The sequence below is a fragment of the Littorina saxatilis genome, linkage group LG7 (genome assembly GCF_037325665.1).
Source record: "Littorina saxatilis isolate snail1 linkage group LG7, US_GU_Lsax_2.0, whole genome shotgun sequence".
Lineage (NCBI taxonomy): Eukaryota > Metazoa > Mollusca > Gastropoda > Littorinimorpha > Littorinidae > Littorina > Littorina saxatilis.
This window is the reverse complement of record NC_090251.1, coordinates 17,264,366-17,291,455: the sequence shown is the minus strand read 5'-3', so window position 1 is coordinate 17,291,455 and position 27,090 is coordinate 17,264,366. Positions and strand designations below refer to the sequence as shown.

Below are 27,090 nucleotides of genomic sequence, written 5' to 3'. Positions count from 1 at the left end.
TCACGGTCACAGAAAGGTCAAAAAACGCCAATCACGATCACGATTTTAAACCCTTTGGGGCCCTCATCTATGGTCACTCAACAGAAGAAGAAGAAGAAGAAGAAGAAGAAGCCACGACTGAAAAGTTGGTTGTGTCTACACTACATCAATACACACTTGTTTGTTGTCTTTTCAACTGCAGCGTGTATTTTTCTAATGCAAACTATTTTTCATTTCTGAGTCACGGAAAGACATTCAAAGCAAAATAGTACCAAACCATACTTACAGTAACACTGGCATGGAGGCTTGGCCTTTTCTGAGTCAATGCCATCTTTGCTTGCTAGTGTTTCACCCCTACACTGTGAACACACAAATACATACATGTACTTGATCATATACTGTTCAAAAAAAGAAACGCATAGCTTGTAATATTTGGTTAATTTAGTTATATGGCTACAAGGATATCCACCAAACTGCAGAAAATGTTTATCTGGTCGTCGACCTTTCGTCCATTGCCACAAGTGAGCTCTGCACGTGACGCATGCGTTATCAGTGGCTACAATGTCACAATTGCTCATTTGGCATGACCACTCGTCATGCTTCAGTGTAATCTCGTGAAACTCGGGGAATATTGAGCTCTCACCATGTCTTCCAAAACTCATAAAAGCGGATTGTTCGCCACAAAGAAATCAGACGACAATTCAGCGACGAAAGATGGCCCGATTGAGCAGAGAAGACCGCCAAATTGCATTGGGTCGTTTACAAGCAGGCCAAAGTCAAAGTGCAATCGCCAGGCACTTCCACGTGTCCCAGAGCACCATCAGTAGACTGTGGGTCAGGTTTCAAGCCACTGGCTCCGTTGCTGACTTGCCACGAGCGGGAAGACCAAGGGCGACAACTGCTGCTCACGACCGCTTCATACGGCTCCGCCACCTCCGAAATCGTTTCCTGTCGGCCTCATCTTCTGTCCAGGCTCTCCCCGGGCCACACCGATTATCGGACCAGACCGTGCGGAACCGCCTGCATGAAGCTGGTTTGAGAGCTCGCAGACCTCACAGAGGAGCTGTCCTCACCCGCCGCCATCGCCAGAACCGAGTGCAGTGGGGCAACCAGCACCTTTGCTGGACCGTCCGGAATCACTGGAGACACGTGTGGTTCAGCGACGAGTCCTACTTCCTGCTCCAGCGACATGATGGTCGGAGGAGGGTCTACCGGAGAGTAAACGAACGTTACGCGCCCAACTGTGTGGATGAGGCACCCGTTCATGGTGGTGGAGGCGTCATGGTGTGGGGGGCGATCAATACCGCTGGAAGGAGCACCCTGGTGCACGTCCAAGGGCGCATAACTGCCCAGCGATACGTGGAGGAAATTCTGCGCCCACACGCCCTTCCTCTTCTGGCTGACCAGGATGCCATATTCCAGCAGGACAACGCTCGCCCGCACACAGCACGACTCACCACCCAGTTCCTCACCGACCACCATGTCCAGGTGCTTCCCTGGCCATCCATGTCGCCAGACATGAACCCGATAGAACACCTCTGGGATGAATTGGACAGACGTGTGCGCAGGCAAGAAGAAGCGCCGGCAAATCACCGCGATCTATTGCAGGCACTTCAGGAGGAGTGGGACACCATCCCACAGCAAGATATCCGGCATCTGATCCAGTCCATGCCCAGAAGGTGCCGGGCAGTTGTTGCTGCTCAAGGCAGTCACACCCCCTACTGACTTGACAGCCTCGGCACCCAATCGTATTGATTGACTGATTTATTTGAAGATGCAAATGAACTGTGTGTGCATTCAACTGTGTCCATACCAAATTTCAAACAAATAATCTAAATATTGGATTTTCTGTAAAAATTTTCGAAAAATAAAACAAATTTGGCAAGTAGCAACTATGCGTTTCTTTTTTTGAACAGTATATATTTTACAGGTAAAAAAAAAAAATCATTTCATTTCAACGTTGTTTGGAATGCAGCTGTGCTGAATCTTACTGTATATATATATATATGGGTAGTCTCCCATGCCAACAGAAGCTACCATTCAGAGAATGGTTTGCTTCTTAGTTGGATACCATGGGTTGACAACTCTCGCCATCTGTACCACCTGACCACTGATGAGACACAATAGTGTCGAAACACGTGTCTGGTCTAGGTACAAATACAATGGTCCTCCTCAGGACTAGATTACCTTGCGATACGTCCCCCACAAAGGGACTTTGCTCTGTAAATCTCGGTCCCCCTTGAGGAGGGTCTGATGCTCCCAATAGGCTGTCTGTGAAGGAATACTTATTTCTCTCTCTATCTCTGCTAAGAGATTTTAACAAATCTCGGAAGAAAGTCTCTGCTGACTTTCAATTGTTTCTTTCACAATTTCTGATGTTTTATAATGTGGTCACCGTGAAAGTTGCATCGCCTTTAAAGCGATCCAATTGAATAAAGCAGAACACTTCTTCTTTACCAAGTCCTGTGTTGAACAGCAGTGAAAAGTTGACCGCTTTTCCTGTTTAACCGTTTCAAAATTAGATCTAACTTGTTCGCGTATCCATTTCTGGATCTGCAGGCTGGTACAGAGTTACCTCCCTTTAGGCTTTTTCAAATTTCCCTTGTTTTAACCTAATTTCTTGGTTAAAACTTGTCTAAATTTCTAAATTCTTTCTTAATAAATATCAATTCTGCACTTTGGCCTTAAATCAAAGTGTTTCCCTTCACAGATATCCTCTTGGGGTTGTCAGATGAGGGTAGTCTCCCATGCCAACAGAAGCTACCATTCAGAGAATGGTTTGCTTCTTAGTTGGATACCATGGGTTGACAACTCTCGCCATCTGTACCACCTGACCACTGATGAGACACAATAGTGTCGAAACACGTGTCTGGTCTAGGTACAAATACAATGGTCCTCCTCAGGACTAGATTACCTTGCGATACGTCCCCCACAAAGGGACTTTGCTCTGTAAATCTCGGTCCCCCTTGAGGAGGGTCTGATGCTCCCAATAGGCTGTCTGTGAAGGAATACTTATTTCTCTCTCTATCTCTGCTAAGAGATTTTAACAAATCTCGGAAGAAAGTCTCTGCTGACTTTCAATTGTTTCTTTCACAATTTCTGATGTTTTATATATATATATATTAAGACTGGCCTTAAGGAATGACTTGCAAGAACAGAAAGATTTTAAAGCAACTGATCCATACCTGACTGACCAACACCAAGCTCCTTCAGTAGAACGGCAACTGCTTTCCCACAGCTCTCGCAGTCCTCAGCCCCTCTTTCAGAATGTCCAGGCTAACCTCGTGCTTCAGCCACCTGGCCGCTGGGCCTTCAGTGGCGTTAGGGGTGTGAGATGGAGAGAACATCTCAATCTCCTTTGACCGTTGCATTTCTTTGGTTGGCCTTTTTGGAGTCGATGCCATCTTTGCTAGCTAGTGTTTCACCACTTCACTGTGAACACACAAATACAAACATGTGCTTGAATAGAATGGCTCTATTAAAAAAATAAAGAAATTGTATATTTTACAGGTATTGAACTAGTGACCATTTCCCTGTCAAGCCATATCTTACATTAATAATCCTGTCTGTGGTGTCAGCGACAGAGAAAAAAACACCGCATACTTATCTGAAATTTTTTTTCCACATAGTTTGGAATGCAGCTGTGCTGAATCTTACTGTATACATATACCGAGCAACAAAATAAACGCGAAAACAATCGTCATTGTTTGATTGACAAAATCTCCAACAATTATAGAGTTAGAATTATCAAACCATAAAAGTTTGATGAAGGCATGTTTGACCTTGCTTTTGTGTGATTATTTTGATGCTGCGACAGTTTCAATAAATGGGACAAGTAGGTTTCACGTGAAACACATAATGCGCGCTCGCAGCACATGCAAGTGGAGCAGGAGAAATCTGATGTGTGAGATGTGTTCACTAATGCATTAGCAACCAAAAGAGACCATGGCACCCTTGCTGCCAGTCTCACTTTTGAAACAGCCAGGATGCCAAGATTGACACCATCAAAATGCCAGGTCGATTTAAAGCTGGGGATGATCCAGAAGCACTGGCATGTGCTTTAAACGTGCATATGTCAACAGTCTATAACCTTCAGCAATGTTCTGTTCACATTAGAAGCACTGCAGTTATGCAACGCGGTAGATTATTCGCATTACCTCAATAAGAAAATATCGCAATTTCCTGCCACGTCTTCGAGATCGATTCAATACAGCCACTAACACTACCAGAAACATTATTGGAAGCCACCAGCGTCCGATCAGTAGCTAGAGAGCGCGATGAAGACTGACTGAACGAGACCTCCAAAACTTCGTTAACGTTAAACCTGCTTGTCCCGTGTGTTGAAAGTCGCAGCATCAAAATAATCACACAACAGTTAGTCAAATATGCCTTCATCAAACTTTTGTGGTTTGATAATTCTAACTTTGTTAATGACAATTGTTCAAAATTTTTTCAAACATTCCAGAATTTTTTCGCGTTTCTTTTGTTGCTCAGCATACAGGCCTTGACATTAACTTTTCTGACAACTTGCGGGCAAGTACACATCAAAACTACTTGCCCCATTTTTTTTTACTTGCCACAATAAACTAAATAGAGAATGAGATATAAAACAATAAAACGGAGTAACGCAAACAGTAACACACTGACTCCTTTGCTCAAAGATGTTTTGCAAGCATTTCTTTCTTTCAACAAGTGAAGGTATTTATTTATTATCATTGCTTAACGACTACGTTGGTCTTCTTGCTCTCTCTCCCTCTTCCCACCACCTTCTTTGAACAAGCTCTTCGACTACGTTGGTCTTCTTGCTCTCTCTCCCTCTTCCCACCACCTTTGAACAGCAAGAGCTGAGTTGTAGCCTTCTTCTGGGATTTTCGTTTCGAACCATCGTCTGTGTCATCTACACCGCGCTTTGAAGTTGTTAAAAAGGAAAACATCGACGACTGCGAAGCCATTTTGAACTGTGCTTCTCAGTTTTCAGATAGCTCTTCATTGATTGGCACTTAGCCGTGACCTAAACCAATGAGAAGCCGCGTTAGGTTAAAGAAATGTCACCAAATCGGAAATTCCTGAATAGGGTGAATACATGAACGAAAGCATTTCCGGTTAGCAGAAGCGATCGATAACATTGGGGGAAACATTGGAAGAGTCTTGTTCTTCGGAAGTTTGGTCCTTTGTACGCCAAGGTATTTGAATACATTTTAATTTTCACTGACATAATGTCACTTGCCCTGTCGGGCAGCTGGTCATAAGGTTTACTTGCAAACGCTTGCCCCGGGCTGTCGGGCATTCGTTATTGTCGAGCCCTGGTATATATATATTAAGACTGGCCTTAAGGAATGACTTGTAAGAACAGAAGGATTTTCAAGCAACTGATCCCTACCTGACTGACCAACACCAAGCTCCTTCAGTAGAACGGCAACTGCTTTCCCACAGCTCTCGCAGTCCTCAGCCCCTCTTTCAGAATGTCCAGGCTAACCTCGTGCTTCAGCCACCTGACTGTTGCATTTCTTGGGTTGGCCTTTTTGGAGTCGATGCCATCTTTGCTAGCTAGTGTTTCACCACAACACTGTGAACACACAAATACATACATGTACTTGAATAGAATGGCTCCATTAAAAAATAAAGAAATTATATATTTTACAGGTATTGAATCAGTGACCATTTCCCTGTCAAGCCATATCTTAGATTAATAGTCCTGTTGGTGGTGTCTACGACAGAGAAAAAAACACCGCCTACTCATCTGTAAAAAAAAAAAAAAAATCATTTCCATGTTTGGAATGCAGCTGTGCTGAATCTTACTGTGTATATTAAGACTGGTCTTAAGGAATGACTTGTGAGATCAGAAGGATTTTTAAGCAACTGATCCCTACCTGACTGACCAACACCAAGCTCCTTCAGTAGAACGGTAACTGCTTTCTCGCAGTCCTCTGCCCCTCTTTCAGAATGTCCAGGCTAACCCTCGTGCTCCAGCCACCTGGCCGCTGGGCCTTCAGTGGCGTTAGGGGTGTGAGACAGAGAGAACATCTCAATCTCCTTTGACCGTTGGATTTCTTGGGTGATGCAGGGTGGAGTTCTCAGGGACAAGGTTAGAGGTTTTTCGACCAGCCATGGGGGTGAGACTTTTCAAGGCTGGCGCACCACAGGCACACTTCTGGGACTTTTTCTCTCAGCTTTGTCAAGAAGTCGATGAATCTGTAAATGTTTGACATCAATATGAAAATCTATAAATTGTTTAAGTCATAATGACAGTCTTCAAAAGTGTTGCTCATCGAAAGGAAAATCTGCAACAAGTTAAATGGAAAAACAAAATGATGAGAAACAGGGAAAAAAAGACAACAAAAGTACAGTATTGCAGCAGGCTCTAGTGGCATCTAGACATGGTTCTTATGGTGTAAAAACCCGCATGCAAAGATAATGCAATAAAAATAAACCAGAAAACAGGAGAATTTTTTGTTTGTTTATTCGTTTGCTTAACGCCCAGCCAACCACGAAGGGCCATATCAGGGCGGTGCTGCTTTGATATATAACGTGCGCCACACACAAGACAGAAGTCGCAGCACAGGCTTCATGTCTCACCCAGTCATATTATTCTGACACCGGACCAACCAGTCTTAGCACTAACCCCATAATGCCAGACGCCAGGCGGAGCAGCCACTAGATTGCCAATTTTAAAGTCTTAGGTATGACCCGGCCGGGGTTCGAACCCACGACCTCCCGATCACGGGGCGGACGCCTTACCACTAGGCCAACCGTGCCGGTCTAGAAACAGGAGAAGGAGAAAGAGTTAAAGCAAAGAGAGAGGGAGAGAGTTAAAGCAGAGAGAGAGAGAGAGAGAGAGAGAGAGAGAGAGAGAGAGAGAGAGAGAGAGGGGGAGACAAAGATAGTAAGGGAAAGGGGATTGGAGATTTGGTTGTTTTTTGACGTACATTCAACCAATATGGGTAATCTTAAACTTTACCGCTAGATCAAGGTCTGCTTCAACAAGACTTGGATGCCCTGGCTGAATTTGTTTGTTTGTTTGCTAAACTCCCAGCCGACCACGAAGGGCCATATCAGGGCGGTGCTGCTTTGACATATAACGTGCGCCACACACAAGACAGAAGTCGCAGCACAGGCTTCATGTCTCACCCAGTCACATTATTCTGACACCGGACCAACCAGTCCTAGCACTAACCCCATAATGCCAGACGCCAGGCGGAGCAGCCACTAGATTGCCAATTTTTAAGTCTTAGGTATGACCCGGCCGGGGTTCGAACCCACGACCTCCCGATCACGGGGCGGACGCCTTACCACTAGGCCAACCGTGCCGGTCCCTGGCTGAATGGGAGACCACATGGAAAATGAGCTTTAACCCCAGCAAACTGATGCAACACCATCCACATCAACCATGAAAGAGGCAAAATCGCACACCTGTTTGACTACGTTCTTCACGGTCAAAAGCTAGAAACCGTCGCAAGCTGCAAGTACCTAGGGGTAACAATCTTGTACAATTTCACATGGACCCACCATATCAACAATGTGGCTGCTAAAGGGAACCGGACTATTGGTTTTCTGCGACGCAACTTCAGGGAGTGTACCCAAAAGGCGAAAACGGCAACCTACACCACATGGTCAGGCCCACCCTGGAGTATGCTGCAACAGTATGGGATGCCCACCTTGAACAGGAAAAAGCTCCACTGGAAAAGGTCCAGCGACAAGGTATGTGTTCAACAACTACACAGACAGGAACCCTGTCTCCGTTACCACTATGCTCAACAAACTCAACTGAAACAGCATGGAGACCCGCCGTCGAAACATGCGACTAGTGAGATTGTACAAAAACAATAACTCACTAGTAGCCATCGCCGCAGCGGCATACACCTCTACCTCTGACCCTCGAACACGCCCTCCACCCAGCCTTTTCAAACTCATTATACCCCCCCCCCCCCCCACAACCTCCGAATGGAATAAGTTGCCAACACTGGTATCGTCGGCGTCCTACCTGGAGTCGTTTCGCTCCTGTCTCAGCGGCAGTCTCCTGCAGTCGGGCATGCGAGCCCCTTGAACGCACTACATAGTTTTAACCTCCCCACCTGTTTAATCTCCCTGTTTGCAGGAGCTAGCCACTCTCGGTAACAGTGACTCAACCTGAGTCTGAGACGTTCGCAAGAACCCAGTCCTCAAGGAAGAAGAAGAAGAAGACCGTGTTAAATTCATAGCTCATAATTCAGAGGCATTTAAGTATCTTCTTCTTCTTCTTCTTCTTAGTGATAGGTAGCCAACATCAGCATGGTGATGGATCTGCTACACTTGGGTGATGGTGGTTCCGGTCTATTGCTTGGTCAGGGGTGAAGTTCAGGGGGGGGGGAGGTTGGGGGTAGGGGGGGGATGATGGGTCAGTGGAGAGTTGCCAGCCTGGCCTGAAAGGATGCCAGGGATGGCGCTGTGGCAGTTTCTACAGGCAGGCGGTTCCAGATTTGTGGAACCTGCACTTGTAATCATAACAAGTCATTTTAGATCCCTTTGAAGTTACGGAATGAACTCCGATGAACTATACGAATGCATTTTGTTTACATGGGTCAAAGAAGGAATTAACGGACAAGGGGGACAACTCTTTCGCGTAACTGACGTCCGCCATTTTCGTCGATTGAAGAACATTAATTAATTATGCTTAAGTTTGAAGCTCATTCCGTCAATCAATTTCACGACAAATGTTCTTTGGCTTGCTTACATGGACTTGTATCAGAAATAAGTCAAGAATGCCACTGGATTCTATTACTGTATTAGCTATGAATTTAACACGCGTTGCCTACCCGTAACGGGGTTAGAATGAGAACAGCTAAGCCAAGTGAAGAAAATCAACGTAAGTATATGACACTTCTTCCACAAATGAAGCCTCTTACCTAGTCATACAAAAATAAAGTCGAGTAACTTCGTCAGCCACAATGTAAAGCTTTCCCTCTCCACGGGTCACCGTCATAAACTAGCCGGAAGTCGCCTGTGACACGAACGAACGCTGTCTGCAAGGGGCCATTTGATTGGAAATTAATTATTCATGACGCGACTTCCTTCCCTGTTTTGTAAAGTACCTTTTGATTGAGACTAAGTTTCATCCAACTTTATCTGTTGTGTACCCAAAATAAAACGTGACTTCGTTACTCACCAGTCTGTGTTCCCAAGGCGATTAATCATGCTGCTGTTGTCAGAAAGATGATTTTCCTCCACGTTCCTTTCATTTTCTCGTGCCCGAGGTTCAAACATATATGGTACAACACGATTGTGGTTCACCACGTTTTGTGCGCCACGACTGACTGTCGTCCATTGTGCTCTCACAGGCACTTGGCTGGCGCGTCGGGAGTTCCCGGGTTTTCTCGGCAAAGTCCGGATGAGCAAATTTAGCACGCATGCCAGTTGGCGAACGGCTGAGCGCAGAGCGGTTAAAGTGCAGAAAAATGTCGTAACTGGAACCCCTCTACACACACTCAAACTTGTACTTGCAGGGTTTAGACACACTTTAAATAATAACTGGCATTTATAAAGCGCTTTATCAGAAGTTCAAAGCGCGTGACAACAATACATGTATACACAATTCATACAATCACTGTCAGATTCAAACAACACATTATGCACATCTCACATCCCCAGACTCTATGCTAAGGAACTATCCGTAATGTTGTTGGAACAAGTGAGTTTTCAAATTGGACTTAAAAGATGAAATGGATGGAGAGTGACGTAATTGAAAGGGGAGTGAATTCCATAACTGAGGGCCATAATACGAAAACGTGCGGAAGCCATGAGCCTTGCGTTTAAAGCGACCTTGACGGGGAAGTCGAGCAACGGGGCCCGGGTAGCTCAGGTGGTAGAGCACTGGACTTGTGATCGAAAGGTCGCTGGTTCGAATCCGGGCCGGGACGGACACGGGTCAACTTTATGTGCAGACCCAGAGACGGTATCCATCTCCCACCCCCGTGTCACCACAATGGCACGTTAAAGATCTTGGTCATTCTACCATAAGTGCAGATGGCTGATACCACCTAAACACGCATACATCAAAAGCCGTGAGGGCGTAAAAACTCGAATCGTATAAACCAATTCATGTCCAATATAGGCAATTAAGACCTGACGGACAATAAGCCCCTTGAAATTTACTAGTCGAGCAACATCAGAAGAACGAAGGGTGCGAGAGGGAGTGTAGAGAGAGACCAGTTCAGAAAGATAGGCAGGTGCCGATTTAGAGATGATATTGTAGCAGAAGCAGGCAGCTTTATACTTAATACGTTCAGACACAGGAAGCCAGTGAAGTTCTTTCATGAGAGGTTGTCGATGCTGTGCTCTGAAAATGAGACGTGCAGCAGAGTGTTGTACTTTTTGCAAGGGTTGGAGAGTGGAGTCAGGGCAGCCTATGAGAATGGAGTTACAGTAATCTAATCTAGACAGAATGAAGGATGTAACGAGAGTTTTAGTGGCATCAACAGTGAGAAATTTTCTTGTGGAACCTATTCTTCTGATCTCAAAGTAACATGTCTGACAGACTTTTTTGATGTGTTGTTTTATTGAGAGGTGGGAGTCCATGATGAACCCAAGACTCCTAGCACTATCAGAGAAAGAAATGTCACTAGAACCTACTGTGATGGAGGCTGGAAGGGAAGTGGTCGAAGAGGAAGCTCCAGAGAAAAGAAGGAATTCAGTCTTGTCATCATTTAACTTGAGCATATTGTTTGTCATTCATGATTTAATATCTGAAGTGCAGTTTTGGAGAGTGTGCGTCAGCGCTTGGATTTCTGTAGGCTTGCATGCTTGTTGGAGTTGTGTGTCGTCTGCAAAGAGGTAGTGATTGACTGCGTGTTGCTTGATGACGGCAGAGAGAGGAGTGCTGTATAGTACAAATAAAACTGGGCCTAGAACTGATCCCTGGGGAACGCCGAAACAGAGAGGAGATGGAGGAGATGAGAGATTATTGACAGACACATACTGACTACGGCCCTGTAGATATGAACTAAACCAGTGAAGAGCGGTAGAGTGAACGCCAAAAACAGATTCGAGACGAGAGAGCAAAACAGAGTGATCGATCGTATCGAACGCAGCTGAGTTATCCAAGAGAAGCAGAACTGATAGGTCATCATTATCCAGAGCAGAAAGAATGTCATTCACAACACGAAGCAAAACAGTCTCGGTGCTGTGGCCAGCCCTATTCACGACTTGTTTCCGTGACCTTTCGAATTTCATGGGGGTTGCCATTTTGGTTTTGATGCGCTTCCTTTTCCGGTTTACGTATTTTCCGGTTTAACATAGCATTTGCGTTTTTTTTGTCAGAAGAGTGATATTTGGTTATGAAGGAAGTCAAGTCCGCCATTACCTGCAACCTCAGTTGAGTGTTTACTTTGAACTTAAACTTGAACCGTAACAGTGTGTAGCCAGTTCGCAAGACCTGTTCATCTTCCTACCAGTTCCAACTGTTGTTATCAATGGGTCGCGCAGCTGGAGGAAGTGTTTATTTTCATTTGGAGCCCAACTTCAGTTCAAAACCAGTCAAGAACTGGCCTTGACATTCGTTTGGAACTTAGTTCAACGAGTATTTTCTCGAACGTAACTTTTGACCCAGCTGGTTGGCATCATGAATTAGACGTACACCGGCAGTTATAAATCATGTTGTGCAAAAGACTGTAAAGAAGTAGAAAATTGTGGAAAATCGGGAATGCTTTCTCAGTTTGTGCACCCTGGCAACATTCATCAGGAAAAAAAACTGCATATGCCTTCCTCTGCAAAACAAAAGTCGCGCGAAGAATGCTGAACGGGCAGCGACGACTAGCTGTTCTTCTTCAAAGTAATAAACTACCCCCCAAACCCTGCAAGTTTGTGCGATTTACTTTGTGGACATGAAGCCAGCAGAGGGCCCAGGAATGCCCACTTAATTCCTTGATTTTACTTCCGTCACAAGAACTAAAAGAACATTCAATGTTCGTTAAACCTGTGGATCAAGTGACTCTAGAAGCGGAGGAAATGAAAATGACCGGCAGATCTGTACAAGATGTTGAATTCTGCCAGGGAAACGAAGCCGCTGTCACGGCAGAGAAGTCTCCGCCTACGAAAGTCGGTAGATCTAGAGCAAGGTAAACATACGTTTTTCAACGCTTGTTCACAAACACACACACACGTACACAAACACACACACGCTCACACCATCACACACACACTTATGAAAGAGATGGAATAGCTGATCGAGTGATGACAATGTTGATTGATAAGTATTTTTTGGTGCGGTGAACTTGAGGCAATATTGTTCTATCAATCCATCAATATATTTTACACTTTCACCCCAGAAATGAAGCACGTGTACACATATTGAACAAAAGAACCATTTTAAGCTTCCATTGGTATTGTTTCCTCTTTTTTTGCAGACATGTTGGCAGGAAATGAGTGTTTCACCCCACTCTTGCAAGGTAGGTTGATCACTGATGACAAGTTCTGATTGTTTTTCCTTTTTAATATTAAACGGATGACAATCCGTACTCTGCAGATGGATCTAACCGAGATGGATCTAACCGATACACGGAAGCAACATTGGGAACACACTGTTATTCAGTCTGTGAATAGTTCATGTGTGAGGGGTATTACTGCAAGTACGTTCACTAATGTAGAGAAATAATTTTGGACTCAAACTTCAAGTTAAATTGTTTCTGCTGTCAGAGCCATCTTTCTGAAGGAACAATATTTTACATGCCACTGGATTGTTGTATATTCCTTATTTTGCAATGACAGGCTCAGCTTTCATTTGATTGTAATGTGTTTCTTATTTGAAGCTTTGTATCATAAAAGCTCTGTAGAAGTGTTGCACTTGTTTTGCAGACTGCATTAGGCGTGGTAGCTATTGCACCTCCCCCCCCCCCCCGGCTATTTATCTAACACACCCACCCACACACATACACAGGGTGCTGACAAAGGATCTTTTTCTATTCTCCTTCAGGCCATCGCTTAATTTCTTGCAGACTGAGGAGCAGAGGACGTTTGAGCCGCTCCTAAACCTGAGGCACACAAGCCACAAGGTAAATAAGGTATCAGTATAAAAACAAATGTTTTCACTTTGATTTTTATCGCATCATTTTTTTTAGTTAAACTCTGTAAATTGTGGCAATTACACATTATGCCAATAACATTATTATGAAGAATGAAGATTTTCAACTTATCATTGAAGAAATGAAATCAAGCATTTTTGTTCATTCTGTATTTGATTATTATTTTCCAGTCTTTGGGTTGGCATAGTGGGTAAAATAAGGGTGAGGAGTGTCGGTTGGTGTTATTTTTTCGGTCTTGGTGATGTAATATTTTTCCCACGGTATTCATGGTTATGTTTGACTTTAGTGCAGATTCCAGAACAGCCTCTTAAACTGAAAAGCTACAAGGTCAACAATATAAACAGGTTACTGGTGTCTCAGGCATTGATGTTTTTAAAAAGATTTGCACAGCAATTTATGTGTTTGTAAACAGATAATGAAAATAAAGCATAACAACTTTTATATTTTGTAAGTGGAATTAAATGTTTTCATTTTTTATTTTGAAGTGTTTTTGTATTCAGGTTTTATTGGATGGGTGGGGGGGGGGGGGGTGGTTTTGGTGGTTCTGACTTTTTATGATGTAAGGATTTTTTTTCCTTAATTAGTTATTTAATTAGTTTATGTAGGGGGGGCCGAGGGGGGGGGGGGGGGCGTGGGATTTAAAGTGTATTTCTGGCTTTCGGAGAGGTGCTAAATCTGTTAAAATGGAAATGAAATAAAACAATTGGTGGTGAGGGTTATTACAAAAAAAGTGAGGATTATTTCTCATACCTTTTTATTTTTTACCCAAAAATTATGTTACTGAAATTATTCATTAATTTTTAAAGAGGCAGACTGTGAGACAGGTGATGTAATTGAAGTTAGAATATCATGAGATGTTACTTACATGTACTTTCTTTACAATATCATCTAATTTGCAGACTTCATGGCAGCCACTGACCTGACGATATGACAGCCATGAATTGAATATCAAACGCAGAAGAAGAAAAAGAAGAAGACAGTCTAACAGGAAAATAATTCTGGTATGCTCATAATTTCTATGCCAGTTTGAAAAAAGTCATGAATTGAAGTTTACCCAGGTTAGACATTAGCATGTCGTAATTGTGACAATGAATGTATCCGTAAACGCACCAAGAGACTTACTTTGAAAAATTGAAGTCATGCATCGTCAATATGACTACAATCACAAACTGAATAAGGGGAAATCATGTCAATTTGGTGGTCTGGATCATCAGCTGTTGCTCATTCGCTATAATGGTCTACTTGACAAAGCCCGTCTTCATGTGCTTCTTTGTTTCTTTATACCTAGTGTAGACAACATGTAGGCGTTTGCAGACTGTTTATTGTATTGCTGTTGTTTGTTTGTGAGTAAAACTATGGTGTGACCTCAATTGTTTGAAATTTGTTGTGTATGTTCTACTTTGTGTAAGGTGTTTCTCCATGCCCCCAGAAGAACCGACATTATATTAAAACCTTCATACCCTGAAAATACTTGCATACTAGATGTTGTTTCTTATTGTAATGATTGGGGACAGGCAAGCTCTTAAATTGTGCAAGCCATCAGAAAACTGTCAAGTCTGATTTGCTAGAACAAGCGATATTAACACGTTATTAAGATGAATATTTGATTAAATATGTGCAGGAACTACTTCAGCAGATTCATATGGCCAGTCTCACAATGCAAGGAAGGTGAGTAAATTGAATTATGTCTCTCCCACCTGTTCTGTGTTTAGTGTCAGCCGTGATTACCTGATGAGAATTTGAAAACATGTTGCTAACTAACATGAACCCAACCATGAAACGTGATGTAGGTGAGTAGCCCATCTAGAAAAACGAACTAGATGGGCTACTCACCTACATCACGTTTTATGGTTGGGTTCATGTTAGTTAGCAACATGTTTTCACATAGAAAATGGTGGGCACCTGAACAAATATCTGCACATTACAATGAAGTCTTACTTTTTAATCTGATGGTTTAATAACCCCCAAAAACCCAACCAACCAGCACCCCCCCCCCCACCCCCACCCCTCCAAGAAGAAGCTCACATAACTACCAACTACACAATTTCATTACAGAATCAAACAATGGGAAGAATCAGGATTCAGCAGTGCTAGGTCGTTGGGGGGGATAGCTATCACTAGGCACTCAGCAATGAATAGTTGAGGTTTTCACGGACATTAACAAAATCCGGTAACCTACGGACAGTAAATTTCACAGGGAAGGGAACAAGAACGTCAAAAATGGAAAAGTATGTTCTTTCTTTCAAACCATTGATAGAGCTCTGAAGCTTCACACAAGTTTTGCAGAGAGAGCACTCGGCCTCTTCATTTTTGGCACTAAAACATGCGCACACACAAAAAGAAAGTTTTTAAAAAGTGGCACCGATGTATTCTCACACTCACAGCCTTAGAATATTGCAGTTTGTATGTTACCAAATTGAGGCATGATTTTACTCCATACCTGACCAAATCTGCGACAGTCGGGCAAACTTCTTACAAGTCGGATTGGGCCTTCAATCAAATACTCAGAAACCAGCAGCTACTTTAAGTAATACTAGTTTTGTTGTTATTTTTTACAGCTTGTACTGAATGTGTTTTCTTTTATCTCCTCAGAATCGAGTCAGCCAGAGAAAGACCATTGAGAGGGAGAGCGCACAGTAAAGCATATATGGCATGCACTTCGGTGGACCAGTGCCATCATCTTCATAACAAGAGATGCAGATCATATTTTCTTATGTTTAAGTATAGCTGTTAGCAAAAGTATTTGACGATTCTTGGGTACGACTTTCGTGTTTAATCCTATTAGCTTGTGTACAGCCCCAAAATCTGTTTTATTTTGATTTATCATTTATAGTTTGAATTTTTTTTTAATGGAATTAGTCCAAATGTAAATACATCTAAGGTTGCAATATTGTTTTTTTGTATATATACCCTTAAAACTACCTCTTCGTGTAAACAAAATTTAATTGTAAAAAGAAGTGTTTGTTCAAGGGAGATAATTTGAAGCGAATTTTTTTTTAAATCAGTAAAACTGCGTTGTGACATCCTCAATTAAATAAAAAGAATAAGGAATAAAGGTATACACACAGGTTGTACCCATTTTCTTGATTGCACTGCTTTTAAGTAGAAAGCTTTTTTTCTCAGAATTATTTTACAAATAAAATTCAAGGGAGGCAATTGATATGATAAAAAGGAAGAATTTTTTTTCTTAGAATACTGTACACATTTAGTAAAGTATAATTTACAAGACAAAACACAGGGTTTTTTGGTTTTTTTTCTGTGCCTACTACTTGACAAGAGAACCACGAGATTTGTGCAGATTATTTAAAATTTTCTGTACAGTATATTTTACAAAGACAGATCCATACAATATATATAATTTTGTAATAGATGTTTTCAATTTGTAGGTATGGTTTTTTTTAAATCAACAGTTCGGATAGCCACAACAAGTGTGTATGTCTTGTGATTTGAGAGCTTTAGCACTGGATGCTTAGAATCCTCTTGATCATTTACTTCAGTAGGTAAAGCCACCTTCTCCAAAATCTTCTCTCCTATTCTGTGCTTACTACAGTGGGTTTGACAAGAGAACCACGAGATTTGTTTTTGTACATATGTTGCTTTTATTCTGTACACTTTAATGATTTAATCCTATGTGCACATTTTTTTTAACTGTGTTTTTGTTTTTGTTTTCCTGTATTCAAAGTGTGTATGGAAACCACAACCTGTCACAGCAGTATTATTAATCTGGATCTCCCTGCTAAGAACGTAATTAACAGAACGTGTGCATGTAGCTAAAGAACTTAAAAAGAATGTCTGCTACTTCACTCAAAATACGTCCATCCTCACACTCATATTTTCTTAAAATAATATTTGTTCATACAAACATGTTTGCGAATTATTTAATTTTGCGTAAAATATTCAATTACGATTTCTTTGTGTGTTGCAAAATTATGTAATAAAATTATGCAAGATCAAATTCAAAACAGCAATAAAGCTGCTGACGGCAGAATACCTCTGTTGACTTCTCTATCTGTTGGGTCAAACTATGCCACAGACATGTTTCTTCTAGAAGCTCAATATTACGTGGTACAGTCTCAAAGACAGAACAACGCAATAACCTTTTTTTGTGTAGATTCGATTGACTTTTTCCTGAAATAAAATATTCATGAAGCCGGTTCTGACTGAGTTAATATATTTCTGGAAAGCTGAACAACGCAATGCGTCTGTGACTGGTGAAGAAGCAGAGCTGGAGCTTTTTGTATTGTTTGTCGTTGGTTTTATTACACACGCACTCACATACGGTCAACAAAATGTTGCATGTTCCTGCTTGACAAACAAATGCCTGCATACATGCGTGCACGTACGAACGTACGAACATTCATACCTGTGCAAACAATCTGCCACTTCAAGTTCAACACCCAAACCCCACACATTCCTCCAAAAGGAGTCTGAAGTATAATACTGGCATTTGTGGTATTGAACGAGGACCTCAACTTCCATTGTCTAGTGCATGTGGGTCTCATGTTGTACGTGTGAAACCACTTACTTAAAAAAGAAAAAATCTTGTAAGCTTATCAACAAAAAACGAACAATTATATTCTTAAACAAACTGGTTAGAATAACAGATTTAGGAGAATGCAATGCAAGGAACATCATTATCTAATTCGGTCGATGCTTAGATCTAGAAAAGCACCCACTTATTCCAGTATAATAGAGAGAAAAAAATCCAATTGAAAAAGTTCCAGATCTAGACAAGGCAAGCACTAGCAGCAATTTTAGCTAGCAAACTCGAACTTGCCCTGCATTCATGCAAGGTCGAACCACTTTCCCTGCCTAGTGGGGGTTTGGCGGGTAGAGGGCCGGTGCTGGCACACTCGGAGTGAAACGACATGTCACCTACTTCGATAGCTTCTCCGGATTTACGTGTACAAACAGCGTCCGGGTTTACCGCTTCGATTCTAAACCCTAGTTTCTCATGTTGGTAACAAACTGGCTATTTGTTTATCAGATGTGTCGTTGTTCCACATTAAATGATGCTAGAATGCAAGATCGCAATCATTTGGTTATCAAACCAGGTTGTGTTCTTTTTTTCATCACCTTTTTCCGCGCAAACAGTTTTGCGCCATTTCTTTTGCGCAGACTGGGCGGGACAGGAAGCGGAAGCGCATCAAAATTTCTGATTGGACAATGATGCCGACGCCCACTTGACCCCCACTACAATGTCAAGGTCGGAAAGTCGTGAATACGCTGACTGAAGAGGGTTGCAGAGGTTGTTGGTTTCAAGGTGGGAGAGAAGCTGACTAAGCACTACTTTTTCCAGAATTTTAGAAATGAATGGCAAGTTGGAAACAGGCCTATAGTTTTTCTTTACACGCACAAACACACACACACACACACACACACACACACACACACACACACACACACACACACACACATCATATCATCATCAATGTGTGTGTGTGGTGAGGAAAGAAAGAACCAAGACGGCAGAGAAAGCGAGAAAGCGCGAAAGAAAGAATGCGCGCGAAAGAAAATGACGTAATATTAATCGTAAATACACAGTACTTGTCCTAACCATAGTGATGAAGTCAGCACCAAGTTGACGAACATTTGATTTGATAAAGAACTAACCTGAAGTAGTTGCTTCTGTGTTTTATATTTGTTTTGATGAGGAACAAAATGTTGTAGACTATGACGTACACTATTCATTTTAGACGTAATTCCTTTCTGTAACAAGCTGACGTATTAGTTTATTTTACATCAGTCGAGAACTACCGGCTGCTCGCCTGCCATGCTGAAACAAGCGTGAGGGTAAGCAAACCGATCTCAGTGTTCCTTGAATCTACATCAAGAGGGGCACATCTAGACTAATGATGACTCGTCGACATATTTGCTAGGAATGCTTCTCGGGCATCAGGACTAAAAGAAAAGCGTCACCATCATGGGGTTTGGAAGACAAGTAGTTCTCGTCATGTACAAAAATTTGTTGCTGAGGAAAAGCAACATCATCGTTACCATCTTGGAGATAGCGACTCCACTTGCGATCGCTTTTATTTTCTACAAACTCGCCACCAGAGACACTTTGGGACCAACACCTGTCGTGCCTCCAAAAGATTATACACGTGTGTGCGATAGTTACCAACCTAGTATCGAACCCTTTTCCCCCACTCCCCGGAGACAGTCACGCAATAGGCTGAATAGGCCTACAAACATCCTTGGATTTACTCCAAAGACGGCTCTGACCGAAAGGCTCATGTCGTGCTTTGACAGGCAAAGCCCTACAGACCACCCTGATGCAAAATACTGGGACAGGAAGATAGGATTCTCCAACATGACTGCACTGCTGGACTTTTACCGAACGAGCAACTTGACGATGGTGGTCGCTATTGTGTTCAATGGGCTGGAGACGGCCACACAGCTGCCCCTCACAGCAGAATATCACATTCGACGCCATCCTGGCTGTCAAGAATTGCATACATACGGTCCTGAAATGTTAACGCCATCGAGTTCTGGAGAGTCTGAAGCGGTTAGTAACAACATTCAGTACCGGATGTCCAAAGCCTTCATAGAAGAATGGGGCGGGAACAGCAACTTTAGCCTGGGCTTGGTTGCGCTACTCCCGCGCGCTCGTTGCTTCAGTGCTATTTTAATGAACTACCAGTCGTACTTCCATCTCCTCATCTTCATCTCGCTGGTGGTGAACGTGTTCCAAAGCACGAAGCTCATTGTGTACGAGAAGGAGCAGAAGCTGAAGGAGACGATGAAAATGATGGGCCTGTCGTCCGGAGCTTTATGGACGTCGTGGTTTTTGACAATCTACCTCTACCACTTTATCTTCATGACCATCTTCACTTTGGTCTTCTCATTGGAGTCCAACACGCCTAACAAGGCGCTGTTAGGTGATCTGTCTATGTCACTCTTCTGGGTCTTTCTCATGCTCTACTCAGCGGCCACGACGTCTTTCTGCCTGATGATGGGAGCTCTCCTAAAGAAAACCAGCTACGCCGGGGTCGTCGCATGTCTCCTCTTCTTCGGCGCGACCTTCATGAACCACTTCTTCGGCTCCTGGCACATGACAAGATGGGAAATGGTGGCGGCAAGCCTTGTCTTCAGCCACGCGCTGGGCTTTGGCATAAGCGTATGAAGTGTTCTATATATTATTGTCCTTAAGTTTTTTTGTTTTTTCCTGCATGCATGTATTAGTGTTTTCCAAAGCCTGAGACTTTCTTCGCAACCTTGGGATCTGTATCGTGCGCATGCGTGCACACGCTAAACTGAAGTGTTCCACTTATGAACACACTTTTTGTGTAACCAGTAGTGGAATGCATGAATGGAGACTACCAAGCTAGTTGGGACCTAAATCCAAAGTTCGAAACTTCCGCTCTAGTGCGCAATGCATGGAACGATATTTTCAAAAGTTCCGACCTAAGTTGGTGACAAACATGCCAACATTTTCGAGGAGAACTAAATTCCTTAGTTTCGACCTTATTATTAAAAAAAATGGCGGTGATGTTGCTGCTGCTGCCGCTGATGGTGGTGGTGGTGGTGGGAGTGGTGGTGGTGGTGGTGGGAGTGGTGGTGCTCCTGCAGCTGATGGTGGGGGTGGTGGTGGTGATGATGATGATGATGATCATCATCATCATGATGATGATGATCATGATGCTGATGATGATGAACCTGTTGCATCCACATTCTACCCCAGGCACAAGGCGTTTAGGATAGGTCTGCAAGGGCAGCTAAAGGGTAATACGACATAGCATGGGGTAGCCAAGAAGAACAACTGCAGCGTTTTAAACAGAAGGGGCTTGATATTTGTTGTAGTTTGAAGAGCCTTTCAGAGCTTTGCTAGCCATTTGGGAAGAGTGTTGCCAAAGTGCCGAAATACGTTTTATAAGATGCCGCGAGATTCGCAAAGATTCTGATTGCCTATCCCCATGATCATTCTCACCCCTTACACTTTACAGGCATGCGCAGATTACACCGTATTGTGTGTGGCCATAAGGGCATGCAAATGTGTATGCATCGGGTGGATGATGATGATGCTGATGCTGATGATGATGATGATGCTGATGAAGATGATGATATTGGTGGTGATGATGATGATAATGATGCTGATGCTGCTGCTGATGATGACGACGACGATGATGATGATGATGATGATGATGATGATGATGATGATGTATGGAACGCCAAAAGGCCCACAGTATCGAGACTGAGTATCGATACTGGGAGTATCGATACTCAAAGTCTCGATACTCCGAGTATCGAGACTCGTTCATTTCATTGGTCTTCCCTCGATACTGCGAGTATCGAGTATGGAAATGAACCAATCCGTGGTATCGAGTATGGTTGCTATGCCGCCCTAGTTCAGTATCGAGTGTTTACAAAACGATTGGTTAAATTCTGATCTCGAGTGTGAACAGCACCCTGGTGCGCCAAAAGGCCCACAGTATCGAGACTGAGTATCGATACTGGGAGTATCGATACTCAAAGTCTCGATACTCCGAGTATCGATACTCGTTCATTTCATTGGTCTTCCCTCGATACTACCAGTATCGAGACTTTGAGTATCGATACTCTGTAATTTCATTGGTCGGACTCGAAATTCATGAGTATCGATACTGCGCATCCCGGAACTGTTGCTATGCCAATCGATCTGCTCAAGAACGTAACAAGACAAGCGATTGGTTCAGTACTTGAACTCCAAAAGGAACTGGTAAGTTAAAAAGTATAACCAGAAAACTGTTTTTTTATACTGAATCGTGGCGGACTGTGTTGTGCGATAAATGACTGAGAGACTGAAGTGTATTGTTATAGAATAAATTATGTTTGAGTTTTCGTTGCTGGTAAGTTAAAAAGTTAAACAAAAAAACATGAATACAAACAAACACAGTTCAAGTTATTTTGTGGATGTGTTTTATGCGCCTGACAAATGTCCCATAGATCTGGCGATTAGATCTACTAAGTCTTGATGCGAGATCACCCCCCAAAAAATCTAATTTAGACTAAAAGTACTTTAGACTGATATCGTACAAGTGAAATGACGCTGTGTTTTCCTTTGAATGACGTTGTATGAGAGTGCATTCGAATCAGATACTTTTAACTGATCGATAGCGGCACGTTCGGCCGGGATGGCAGCGAAGCCTCAGTGATTTTTCGATCCTCCAGTTTAAAAAACCCAAACACTTACAGTTTTTGTCTTGCAGAGTGTGAAACTGTTGATTATTTGTGTAAACATCGGTCTATTTGCTGCATTTGCATTATCATAAAGCAAAATCTATACCATTTTCGGCTTTTGTCCCTGTGACAAAGGCTATACATACAGAAGTTATTGTGTATATATTGTTTTCAGCAAGGCTAAGCTATTTACACAAGTAGGGAGAGTGGCTTTCTTTGTCCTCAAGCATAAATTAATGTGGGTACATACATTATCCAGCCTATTAACACAAGTGGGGAGAGGTTTTTGAATTTGTGCAGTCTGTTTGCAAATTTAGCCTGGAAAGTAAACAACACTATAAAATGAACAAAAGGCCTACAAGTTTCACAGTGCACGCACACACACTCTGGCTCCCTCTCCCTACAAAAATGCTGACACTTGCGGCCAAGTGACGTAACACGTACTCTCCGTTTTCGAATGCATTTATTGACTGATCAGTCAATTAACACTGATGAATTGATGAGGAATACAGGGCAGGCAAGGACGTCAACACCCTCAGGGAAACGTTCAAGAGCCTCCTCGTTAGCTCCATGGAGAAAAACATCCCGTCCTTCACACTGCGGCGACCCCAGAACTTGCCTTGGCTCAACGCTTCCATCAGGAGGATGCTCAAGCGCAAGAAGAAACTGCTAAAGCGTGCAAGGGCTACGAAGAGCTGGTCCCCCTACAGGAACTACCAGAAATACTGCAGACGAGAGCTCCGGCGTGCCGAGTGGCAGTACATCAATGGCACCATCCAAGAGGGACTAGACCAGAACGACTCCAAACCCTTCTGGCGCTTCATCAAGGCGAAAAAGCAAGACTCGACAGGTGTGGCCCCGCTAAAAGAAGACGGTAGACTCCACAGTGATAGCCAGACCAAAGCTGACCTTCTTTTGAAACAGTTCAAGTCTGTCTTCACCAAGAGTACCAGCAGCACGCTGCCAAATCTTCTACCACCAACTGCCACCATACAGCCCATCAGTATCACCACAGCCGGTGTCGCCAAACTCCTTCAAAACATCAAACCCAACAAAGCCTCTGGTCCCGACAACATCCCCAACATCGTCCTTAAGACCCTAGCCCACCACATAGCACCATCCCTGTCCGTCATCTACCAGCTCTCATTAGATTCTGGGCGTCTCCCACAAGATTGGCTCAGTGCCAACGTCGCGTGCGCGTTCAAGAAAGGCGACCGTCACTGCCCAGCCAACTACCGCCCCATTTCACTCAGCTCTGTCCCCTGTAAGATGCTGGAGCACATCATTAGCCGCCACATCCTATCCCACCTTGAAACCAACAACATTCTGAAAAATCTAAACCATGGCTTCCGATCCGGCTATTCCACAGAGACCCAGCTCCTGACAACAGAAGACCTGCTATCCTCATACGACCGGGGGCGCCAAGTCGACATGGCCATCTTGGATTTTTCCAAAGCCTTCGATACGGTACCCCATGATCGTCTCCTCCACAAACTCAACAGCTACGAAATCTCCGGCTCCATCCTCGCCTGGCTCCAGACCTTCCTCACCCAACGTACCATGCAGGTAGTTGTGGAAGGCACGACCTCCGCCCCAACCACTGTCGACTCTGGAGTCCCGCAATTCACCGTGCTAGGGCCTCTTCTCTTCCTTTGCTAGGGAGGCCCACTGTCCTAAGCGTGAATAGTGCACAGAAGGCATTTTTTAGAGTGCTGTAAACAGCTTCAAAATTAAGCAATGTTCTTATAGTTCAGGTTTGAAATGTAAAAGTACTTATAGAATTGCTGTGCAAAGTTTGAAGCCTGTTAGAATTATACATTTGGAGGTATTGGACTGTAAAGTCAGGCAAATATGCGATTTTTTCACAACTGGGAAGTTCTGTACAGGGCGACAAATTAAAAAAAGCAAAATGAAATGACCTTTTCGGTTTTATTTTATAAAACAGATTGCAGCAACCACAAATGTATCACAGTTGAACCAATAAATGCAATAAAAAGGGTTTTTATAGCCGATTGCAATTTTAGGCTATATTGACGTCATCACACGAAATTTAAAAAACGCGAACAAGCAAATCTTCGGTGGTTTTACAGGTAAATATGTCATACGATATATCAAATTGAAGATCTCTTTGTGTACAATCTAGCTGTCATACTTTTGATACTGTATAATCAAAACTTTACAACTTAAGCTTGAAAATCAATATTTTCAAAAATAATAAATTCAAAATAAAAACTATAAAATGTATTAATGTTCCACAATGTCAATCTTTAAAAACATTTGTAACCTCACATTTTAGCATATTTCCACACATTGAATGATAATAATTTTACTTCCAAACAAGAAAACACTAACTACAGCACAGGTTTGCAGTTATGCGTTATATTTTAATCTGCCTGACTGAAAATGTGTGCGTTTCTTCCTTAACCTGTATATCCGCGATTATATAGCAAATTATGTGTATGTAAGTGTATATATATATCCATGTATGCAGGTATGTATGTGTGTATGTATGTATGTATGTATGTATGCTTATGTGTGTATGTGAATATCTCTCTCTTTCTATCTCTCTCTCTCTCTCTCTCTCTTTCTATCTCTCTCTCTCTCTCTCTCTCTCTCTCATACACCCCCACACACACAATATATCTGTTATCCTTGTTGCGGTGCAATTAAGGTAAGGTATCCAGCATGACAAAATCCCCAGCAATGCAATAATGACACAAACAACAGATTTTGAACAACAAAACTTTCACAGCAAAACAGAAATTGTCTAATCAATGAAATGTAACAAATACAATTGCAGAACAGAACAAATTAAGAAACATTTGAAATATAACATCAGGTATTTAGCGCCAAAAAGTCAGATCATTAGTTATGAGAAGCAATTAAGAACAATAAACAATTCAGCGCCATAAAAGTCATTTGAAGTCATCAGTCACACTTTACTGAATTTCAAAAATCGTCGGGAAATGAATTCAGCATTATAACAATACCATCAATAAACACACAAGCATGAAGATGAAACAGAACAGACCGAAATTGTAGCACAGAATTGAATTCTGCAAACATATCGCGATCAAAGAAGAACACCAGGTGACTAAGTGACTAAGCTATCGTTAAACAGACATTACACATTCAATGAGATGTACCTACAGATCAGGTAATTCGTGCTACAAAACCCAGTGCGGATCATAGTCTAAAAGACATCGAGATATTACTAAATTATACAGTACTTCAGCGCCATACTTTTCTTCTTCTTCTTCTGCGTTAATGGGCTAAAACTCCCACGTTCACTCATGTTTTTGCACTAGTGGGTTTTTACGTGTATGGCCGTTTTTAGCCCGCCATTTAGGCAGCCATACGCCGCTTTCGGAGGAAGCATGCTGGATATGTTCGTGTTCCTATAACCCACCGAACTTCTGACATGGATTACAGGATCTTTTCCGTGCGCACTTAGTCTTGTGCTTGCGTATACAATCCCCGGCGAAAGAAACGCAACGCATTCGCGCCCATTGTTCCGAGTGATTTTTCGTCATTTTCAAATTGTCGTAAAATGTGAACCAGATAAGATAAATCAAAACGAAAAACAGATTCGTAGAGGATATTTTACTGGCTCTACGATAAATGCATAGTATTTAATCGTTTTTATCTTTTACTTGTTCATAAATTGTGTTATACAGGGTAGGGATCAAGCGAGTCGTGATTGCAGGCAAACGTGTCTCTTCAACATGCTACACAAATCGTAAAAATGAATATTATTTTTAACAAGGTAAAGACATTTTTGGAGGAAATTCATTTCTCAACAACACAATTTAATTAGAATTATTCGCCAAAGCGTTTAAGACTAAATTTTTTTTAGCAAAGATCACTTAGACATTTGGCCACAAATAGCACCTGTTTTTCAAAGAAATCATCACGTCGATTCCGTGCGAATGAGCTTTTGCCAAACAACCCTTTGTAAACACTGTCAAAGTGATCTTTGATAATATTTTGAAGTCTTAAACAATAAGCCATTAGCAGGTCTGCACATAAGTTGACCTGGGAGATGGAAAACATCTCCACACTTAACCCACCAGGCGGCCGCGACCGGGATTCGAACCCTCGCCCTTCCGATTAAGGTTGAAACGCTACCTTTTGTTTGAGTAACCCAAGATGCACGCTTGACTTGGAAGAAGCCACATATTGCAGCCACAGAGGCAACAGCGATTAACAAATTCGCACTAACGGAATGAGAGCGAAGAGATATGTGTCTATGTGCACGTGTGTCTGTCTGTATTCATGTGTGTGTGTATGTTTGTGTTCGTGTGTGCGTGAGTATGTATGCATGTGTGTATGTGTCTGTCTGTCTTTGTGATTCTGGATCAAAATGTATGTGTTTGAGTTTGTGTTTGTGTGTGTGTGTGTGTGTTTGTGTGTGTGTGTGTTTTGTGAGAGAACGTTTTACCGAGAATTTACTTTGCAAAGCGAGTATCTACAGCTAGGTTACTGCGAAAAGGGCTTCTGTGTGCTGATCGTTCTTGTGAAGCAATCCATGTTGCAGTGAGGTAGCTACGTGTTTTGTCCACGTGTTTTAAACCGGAATTTCATTGTCCCCCAACAAATCTTCTCCTTGGGTCTGTTAATTTTGCTGGGTCACGGGATCCTGCGTGTCGTGAATAGCCTGTTTCTGATAATAATACGTGTGGCGAAGGCGAGTCATATATGTAAGCAAAATTGCTGTTCTTGTTAGATCTGTTCACTATAACTGATGGATCTATTCAAGGCCGCGTCGCGGAGAAAAAAAAAATCATTACCACAGCTGGAAGGCTCGGTTATTCTTTTTAAAGATGTTGCTAATTCGTTGATCTAACTTTGGTGGGGAGTTGACAAACCTAAAATTATAACATATTTTCCTGTGACATTT

At 42.6% G+C, this 27,090-nt stretch overlaps 1 protein-coding gene and 2 long non-coding RNA genes across 3 annotated transcripts; 2 read left to right on the top strand and 1 right to left on the bottom strand.

Moving 5' to 3' along the window:
- Positions 1-3,170: 3,170 nt before the first annotated feature.
- LOC138970301 (uncharacterized) lies at positions 3,171-6,294 on the bottom strand. The gene is made up of 3 exons (XR_011456879.1): positions 5,850-6,294; positions 5,360-5,545; positions 3,171-3,411 (listed from the first exon to the last, which is right to left on the bottom strand). It is a non-coding gene; the product is annotated as an uncharacterized lncRNA (long non-coding RNA).
- Positions 6,295-11,162: 4,868 nt separating this feature from the next.
- On the top strand, positions 11,163-17,186 carry LOC138970825 (uncharacterized). The gene is made up of 6 exons (XR_011457081.1): positions 11,163-12,068; positions 12,357-12,398; positions 12,923-13,001; positions 13,931-14,032; positions 14,653-14,699; positions 15,624-17,186. It is a non-coding gene; the product is annotated as an uncharacterized lncRNA (long non-coding RNA).
- A 1,768-nt stretch (positions 17,187-18,954) lies between these two features.
- LOC138970136 (phospholipid-transporting ATPase ABCA3-like) lies at positions 18,955-20,157 on the top strand. The gene has a single exon (XM_070342618.1). It carries the CDS (start codon positions 18,955-18,957, stop codon positions 20,155-20,157), a length of 1,203 nt encoding a protein of 400 aa, XP_070198719.1.
- The last annotated feature ends 6,933 nt before the right edge of the window (positions 20,158-27,090 follow it).